At 35.2% G+C, this 8,261-nt stretch overlaps 1 protein-coding gene across 8 annotated transcripts; it reads right to left on the reverse strand.

The window, feature by feature from the left end:
- Positions 1 to 1,009: 1,009 nt before the first annotated feature.
- On the reverse strand, positions 1,010 to 7,307 carry Grip163 (gamma-tubulin complex component 6). Of its 8 annotated transcripts, none has more exons than XM_073974210.1 (12): positions 7,098 to 7,307; positions 6,833 to 6,875; positions 6,373 to 6,765; positions 5,651 to 6,287; positions 5,378 to 5,580; positions 5,166 to 5,319; positions 4,955 to 5,090; positions 4,389 to 4,605; positions 3,385 to 4,300; positions 2,191 to 3,321; positions 1,329 to 1,866; positions 1,010 to 1,254 (listed from the first exon to the last, which is right to left on the reverse strand). In XM_073974210.1, the coding sequence occupies exons 3-12, from the start codon at positions 6,742 to 6,744 to the stop codon at positions 1,035 to 1,037; spliced, it is 4,524 nt and encodes a 1,507-aa protein (XP_073830311.1). In that variant the 5' UTR covers positions 6,745 to 6,765; positions 6,833 to 6,875; positions 7,098 to 7,307; the 3' UTR covers positions 1,010 to 1,034. The 8 variants fall into 8 exon arrangements, with proteins under 8 accessions (XP_073830311.1, XP_073830307.1, XP_073830308.1 ...); XM_073974206.1 differs by having other exon boundaries at positions 2,191 to 3,330; positions 7,098 to 7,296; XM_073974207.1 differs by having other exon boundaries at positions 2,191 to 3,330; positions 7,095 to 7,296.
- Positions 7,308 to 8,261: the final 954 nt, after the last annotated feature.

The raw sequence follows: 8,261 nt of genomic DNA on the forward strand, positions 1-8,261 counted from the left end.
CCATGACTTGAGAGACTTGAGGGCCGCTTGACTATCGACATATCGCTCATTTACTCAAAGAGTGACATATCTCGAAAAATCAAGTTTCGCGAAAAACGCGTTTTAAGTTGGCGATTGAATTTTAACTTCCTAACTTAAAAAGATTATTACACTAAAACTAAAATAACTACTTGGACCATATTTTGCCAGAAATCAGTGCTAAATTTCTGTGCATGATTTGAAGTGTTTTAGTTCTTCATAAACTTATGGGCCGATTCCGTACAGCAAGGCGAGTCATGTCGCGTCGTCTATCGTCTCTGTGACAAAATTTAAAAAATGCACTACGTACAGCGATAGAAAATAATCGTCGATAACAAGTTATTTTTATTTTTTTTTATTCGTTAGTTAAAATGAACGACGACAGCTAATTTGTTGTCGCCTTAAAATGAACATTACGGCGACAAAATTTGACGTCGTCGTGCGACTTTTGCCATACGTAATGGAATAATTGCTACTGGCAACGCGACACGCCTCGCTGTACGGAATCGGCCCATTAAAAAAACTTTTGTGTTGAGTTATGCGAAACTCGTAGTAAATGAACTGTAAATCGCCGAGTTTTAGAGATAACAATATGAAAATTTGACACAAGATAAAGTAGAAGTCGTAGAAAAAATAGAAATTGCTAAATCAGAAGACGCATTTTTGGAGTTATGTCACTCTTTGAGTAAATGAGCGATATATAGTCACCGGTCCTGTAAGGCTGCCTTCAAGCCCTTTCAACCAATTCATGGGCTTTCCTGATAGCAAGAATCTCCAAAAAAAATGCAATAAAAATGTTACTTATGTTTCAATTTTTATTTTTTTTTTTTAAATATGCACGGTCACAGCTTATCTGTTGTCGCCCGAAAATGATCTTTATGGCGACAGAATTTGACGTCGTCGGGCGAATTTTGCCATACGTAATGTAAAAATTGCAACTGGCAACGCGACCTTTCAAAATTAAATTTTGTTCTTGGGAAGGAACAGCATGTACATGTTCAACGAAATTGCATTTATTAGTATATTGAATTAAGATAGTACTGATTATAGTTAATCAAATTTATAAATTCGCCAATTTCCGCCTGATATCCATGTCGAACAATTTTATTGCCCAAATATATTGTGTATTTAATGAACTTATTGAATTCGATTTCATCATAAACTAGTTTCTCATATCTAGAGTGCGTATAGAATTCTTCTCCAGGCTTCAGTTTAAACTCTCTCGACTTTAAGTTGCTGAAAAAATACGGATACATATGTTCATTAGTAAAATGTGGAAACATTGTTGCGTATATAGAGGAGGTACTAACTTGTAAAACCGTATTGAAATTTTAAAGATATTGTCGATGGCATTGTAAAACTCTGCACTCCTTTTGTTCAACATACATAAGAACAATATTCGCTTTATGTAGGTGGCGTGCTTCCTGTATATGTCTTCGATGGACTTTGCTGAAATAAGTTCATCCTTAAAAGTTTTCCAAGAGGCTTGCAAAGCATTTGATGTGATATGATTTTGCAAATGTACAACAAAGTGGTAAAATTTATGACGAATCAATTGAACATGTCGATACTGCGGCGACCTCAGAATGTCTTTTCCATGTTGTTTAACATTCTCTTTAAGAATTTGATAGCTTCTTTCTAGAATCCAACTGATGCGTCTCACGCGTACCAGATACTTAAAGATGTTGGCATACTGTTCCAAAGTTTCTGGATTCAAAATAAGATTTAGTGGCCAGTTTATGCGGTAACTTAGACTGAGATTATTTAAAACATCCGGTGAAGAGAGTTCAAACTTATCTGGAACATCACTAACAATAAATGACAAATTTTCTGCATTTTTGTCCTTCCCTAAAGAACAAAAAAAAGAATGAGTTTACGGCTGACTTCGAAACGTCAGTTGTTTTGTGAATGTCTTAAGCATCCTATTCCATATAGCAGTGATACAGAATGAATGCGACGCATTGTATTACACACGGATTACACGCAAATTAGGCAACAGGTAACAAATTGATGCAGCCTCTTATGCATATATGGGTTAGGGTATACGGATAAGGAAGGTTTAAAACTAACAAAAAATTGATCTTTGAAAGTGACAACATTTACATACTCTGTTCCATATTTTATAGCCCAAACCATAACCGATAGTCGAATATATAGAGAAAATAAAATCACCTGTAATACTAGCGCCCAATGCTGTGTCCAAAATCGAATGTAATATTTGATAATTCAGCAATTTTTCCGGTTTGGCCCCTGCTTCTAACTTGCCAATAATGCCGTCACATATAATGGACCCAAATTCTCCGTCCATCATAAAGAAATAGTTTCGCAAGCTCCTAAAGTGGTCCAGCACTTTTAGGTCATGTAAAAACATGCGCATAACTTCGTTATTTACCAGCTCCAAATGAGTACTCATCGGAATTATGACAGATTTTTGTAGAAATTCTGTAAGAAATTCAGTTAAGGCAGAGTCCTTTCTGATCTCTGACGAATTGTTTGTGAACATATTAAGACGCATAAAAGGACTTGATGTGCTACATTTAAAATTTGTGGCAATTAATTCTTCGCATCGCTTATATGGGTTATCGCAGTTCGTTTTGCTAGGCGAATCCATCTCGCCATTTTCTAGCTGTACCACATGATTAGTAAAATTATCGACAGAGTTATTTTGTTGACGTCCGGTGCCCTTGTCATCGCTCGGAAACAAAAATCCTTGCTTGGCCATGAGCCCAGCCGTATTCAGTGCACATTCTGGTGTTGGTTCATAGCATGTATTTGCTGTTGTTAGCTCCTGTTCTTGTGAAACTTCATATTCAGCTTGTATGTCGATTTTTAAACTAAGTGTATGATTATTAGAATTTGAAAAAATCTGTGTCTCCGAGCTTATATTCCCATTGCATTTGTCAGCCTCACTGTCACTTAAACCATCCTTCGTTAACTGAACATCATCGGATGCAGTCGACATAGGGGTTAGTGGAGTGTCGCTGGGAATATTCACCACCGAGTTAGCTTTTTTCATTTGAGGACATCCGGTAATTATATTGTATTCACTTTCCAAAACCTTCTTACGGTTTCTAGACCTGTCACTGTTCAAATCAAGGTACATTAGCGATCGATTATCCAAAACATTTGTGTTGACTTCACTGAACAAATCGTTTTGCATCATGCGGCGACGATTACGTTGCAGATCGGTTAATGTGTTCTCTGACAAATTGAGATTAACATCTGCTACGAATACTTTCTGGGAAGTTTTGCCACGAATTCCGAATTCTTCAGTTAAAACTCGAAGCTTGCTAGTTTCGCCACCTGCAATGACTACCAAAATGTGACTTCTCTGCAATTTTCTAAACGTGGATACAAATTACTTACCTATTCCTTCCTCTTTCCTCGTATGTGTAACAGAATTGTTTTCCCAATGCATACAATTTGCAATATTAGTACCCGACATAGCTTTCAGCCGGTTACGCTGCAAACTGTCATCTTTGTCTGGAAAATCATTGGAGTTAATTACATCCGAAGTACTACGCTTTAGTCCGCCATTTATTATTAAATCCTGATTTCCCTTATTAAGTACTGCGTTTTCCTCTTTATCTGTCCCGTGATTTGTCTTCGACATGATTTGAAGCTCAACTTCGTTTTCCTTGAACTTGTCTATAAAATCATCCGAAATGCACTCCTCATATTCTGACGTCTGTTCCTCATCTCCGAAGCAAGATTCAAACTCTGTCCCAGCTGTACTTACTGGGGTTCGAGGTGATGGTAACAACATAACCGTGGGTGGTATTACCAGTGATAACTTTGTGTTGTTTTTTTTATCTTTTTCGGTTATCATGTTATGCAATTCTTGATAGTATTCTATGCGTTTTCGTAAGTTGATGTTATCTACTGCAACGCGCTGCTGTTCTATATGTTCAGCTTCTCGTAGATATTTTAATTCGTTTTCTACATTGGCTTTGCGTTCAAGAATTTTCCGCTTCCTAGCATCTTGCAATTGTGTTGAAAGTTCTTCAAGCAGTTTTTTCTTCCGTTCTGTGGCCGCCTGCGCCATATCTTTCTGTTCGTCGGTCCAACGTTCAAGATTAGCTCGAGATCTCTCGAGCATACGCTGGAAAAACTGACGTTTTGCCTCCTTTCTAGTTTCAAATACTTCACCGATTGTTACTGGACTCGAACATAGACTACGAGCATTGTCGAAATACGACTTGCATGTTGCTTCTAAACTCTCAATTTCACCAACAGAAAGGCACACTGATATGGGCGGGTAATCCAATTCAAATAAAGGATGCTATTTGTAAGAATTTGTAAAATATGTGCGTCGAATGGAAAAAAGAGGCATTATTCATTATTCAATTCATTTATTTATTCCTACTTACATTTGGATCATATGCCTTGAGTAGCATAGTGTACTTGCCACATTGCAATATTTGATCTTCGAAGTTTTGAAAGAAATCAGGTACAACTTCTTTGCGAACTGAATAGGCTTTATCATAGAAGTATTTTGTGTTTTCCCTGTAATGATCCACAAAAGCAATAAATAGCTCATTGCAAGGATCATCCAACAATCCATAGTAAATCCACTTCTGCAAGTGTCTATAATTAGAGATTATTAAATTATTTAGACAAACATATTTTCAATATCTTTAAAGATATCCTTTCATAGAATAAAAATATTAAAAATATATGATTTGTAGATATGAAGTGTTTAAGAAAATAGGGCTGCTCTAATAGACCGGTCTCACTCCTACACGGTGAGCCTTATTCCGAATGTAAAATCCACGTAATTTTGTCTCTCTGCTGTTTCAACATAAAGGCAGTTGGGTGTTTTATATATATAATATCCAATGTAATGTTTTTTCATAGCAGGTCAAGTGAACACTTTCATTTAAAAAAACTGAGGCTTACTGAGGACATCCAGGCCTATTTTATATTTTAAACTTACTTGAAATAAACGTGACAACACTTTTTTAATAAATAAATTAATACAGCAATCAAATCATTCTCTGTTAAACGCATTATTTCCCTGTATAAATAGCCCAGAAATTGAGATCCCATTGGAGGTTTTACAGTGGCATCAACTTTAAGACAAAGAAATATAAAACAAAATAAGAAAAACATTATAAAAGGAACTAAATGCCTAATATTTTACACACCTTTCGGATGAATTGCCAACGTGTAGGACAGACAATTTATTTGCTTCATCATTTTGTTGATACGCTGATAATAACCTACTATGTGTTCATCGTCGTAGGCAAATACAAATTGGCGAAAAGTCATTAAGTATTCGTCAATAGCACTACACAAGGCCTATATTTTACAACTTTTGTTACTAATGCGATGCACAGTGTGAGTTCGAAAACATTACCTTAAACATGAATCCCTCGAACATGAGTTTATAGTCTCTCTTCATAATCATGGTTTGCATTCGTTTGTAACATGTTCCGCATTCAAGAAACTCTGTGACTAAATTCTTTACAGTGGCTGGTAATACACCTTCAATGGTTATATTAGACTCCATGGAGAATATGATGAAATCGTCGTGATAAAATGTGTCCGATTGTATGCCAACTGTAAGACATACAAAAGTTTTGTTAGTGCAACATGTTTACGTTTACTGATGGGACAGTCAATGATGTACCTGTCAACAATTTCAGATCAGCTATAAAATTTTTTTCATTTAGAACCTTTGCGATAAATAGCTGGTTTTTCGTTTCATTGATATAACTCTGCAATAATAAGGTAACACTGGCATCTCCGGCAAATGGTTTGGAACATGTTATACCAAAACAACCCAATCCTTCCCAATTCCATGAGAATAACTTCTGTTTGTTTGCTTTGTTGGAATTGTCATGGTTGATATTGCCCAGTGTTGGCCTTTGCGTAGGTTTCTTTGTTTTTAGTCGATTAACAACAGGTTGATTTATTGATTCTGGAAACAACCGTAGTGCACTCGTATTAATACGCATTGACGAACCAATCAAACGTTTTGTCATTCCCGTAAATGTAATTTCGGATGTACTGTCGTCCCACTTTGATTGTTTGGGAGAAAATTTATCTTGAATGACCGCGAGTTGGTCCTTTTCACCACCGAATATAAAGTGCGGCAAGTAAGGATTATCATTGGATTTCAGTTCTTGTATGCCTTTGAAGAATCTAGGTTTTGGATTCATTAAATCGTAATCTACTAGTTCGGGATAGTGCTTGTTGTTTTTGGGACTAGAGTGTAAAGTAAAACTGCTAGGACACAATAAAACTGGAGTGCACATATTGTTGGACTAGAATACAAAGTAAATATAAATAAGAAAACAGCAAATATAAAATATGTATATCTTAGAAACTCAGGCGAAAGATATTTCTTACTACTTCATATTCCTCTTGCCTACTTCCGTTCAGTGCAAAAAGTAGTTCCACTACGCTTTTGCCTTGTTCTGTGTTGAAGTAGGGCTCAATTTTTATTATTTCTAGATGTTCTTCAAACGCTGGAAAGTTTAAATTGTGTGCATGAGAGCTGATCTTGGCCGCAAAAATTTGTTCGTCCCAAGCTCGTTCTGGCTCAAACTCTTCTTCCCGTTCATTCCCTGACAATAGAATGCTGTAAGCCAAGATCTTAAGTTTGTTCAAAACCTTTTGTTTTCCATCATTATTTACATCTTCTGTCTGTAGCAGGATGCTCCTGCACAATCGGCCAACTAAATAATACACGCTGTCTTTATTTTCTTCCAAATCGTGCATTTTTCAAGTCAGTTAACAGGGCTAAGTAGGCGAGAACAAAATCAGTCCTTCCAATATCCTTCTATTTATTTAATTAAAGTATAATTACATTTAACACCGTTAGAACGAGGGGAAAACAACATAGGCAATAACTTAGCAATTTTTTGCATGAAATTGTTTAGTATGTGAGTGGAATGGAAGAAGTCAAAAAAATATACATACAGTTAGTCAACTATATTATTGCAAAACCAAAATTATTATAAAATTTTAAATAAAAAAGTAGCTAAATTTCACTAAACATTTTCTTAAACTTAAGAAAAATGAGTACAACTCATTATTTGCTCTGTCAACTAAAGAATTGCAAAATTTACAACTTTTCAGTTTTTCACGATATTTTTCGAAAAGTTGGTTTTAATATTTCCTATTGTGACAGCCATTCCTTGGCTGGAGTCAATAAATGGAAAGGCAGCAAAAATTTTCCAATAGTTTTCAGTAGAACTATGTTCAGCTTTGCACAATTCTTTTTTATTTTTATATTTCTATGACCGGCCCATTTGAATTGTTGTGAATAACAAAATGTAAATAAAATGATGAACATATGTGTTGTAAGTGTTGGAAAATGTCTTGTTTGTTTCAGCTATAAGGCGATTTACACCAACACTTTTGTTAGCTGACAAACAGTTGTACGACAAATCATTAGTAAATTTATGGTCTGTTCCCGTACTTTATAAAGTGGTAAAAATTGTTAAATCTTTTTAGTTCTGGAACAGAGCTTTAGTCAAGCATGTTGAACACATTTTACACTTGCATTGTTTTATAAAACATGCGTCACTTAAGCTGTCAATTCCATAGATTGTCTGTCAAATAAATGACATAAATTCCCAACACACCTGTTTTGCTAGTGTAAAATGCCTTTTACTCGTTTATGAACCAATTATGAGGGTCTTATAACTAATTATATTTGTCTATACGTCAGATATAGAATGAATATTAGCTATAAATTATAAACATACACAAATATCACGAAAATTAATATTCATTGATGGTAATGCCACCAACACAGCGCCATCTAGATGTTCTGCTTAGCATCTATGTAAGATAGTAAGAGAAGTCAGGATCTACCATAGTTGTATGGGAACTAGGATTTCAACTCTGAAACTTCTCCATGTGTATTCTGACCTCTACCGAAAGTCACATTGGGTTGTATTATAAGTCATTGCAATTGTTGAAGTCATCAGAGAGTTGTCAAAAGTTTTGAGGTTATTTATCACTCCGAAAAAAGAGTTTAACAAAAAGTTCGTAATTAAATCTGTCGATACCGTACTTGAACGAAGACAGTACTTAATTATCACAAAATTTTAAGTAATTCAAATATACACATAAAGTGCTAATATTCAAATATAATATAATTATTGAGTGCAATTGGCTGAAATATCTTTCAATTACCAAAAAGGTCTTACACGTACATATACTTCACTTGGGTAAGCAAATGTCTGCATAATTATTCAAAGTTATTGAATAAAGTTCGGTTTAAGAAG

This window comes from Musca autumnalis, unplaced genomic scaffold, assembly GCF_047663935.1.
Source record: "Musca autumnalis isolate F117 unplaced genomic scaffold, ASM4766393v1 scaffold_3, whole genome shotgun sequence".
In the NCBI taxonomy this organism is placed as follows: Eukaryota; Metazoa; Arthropoda; class Insecta; order Diptera; family Muscidae; genus Musca; species Musca autumnalis.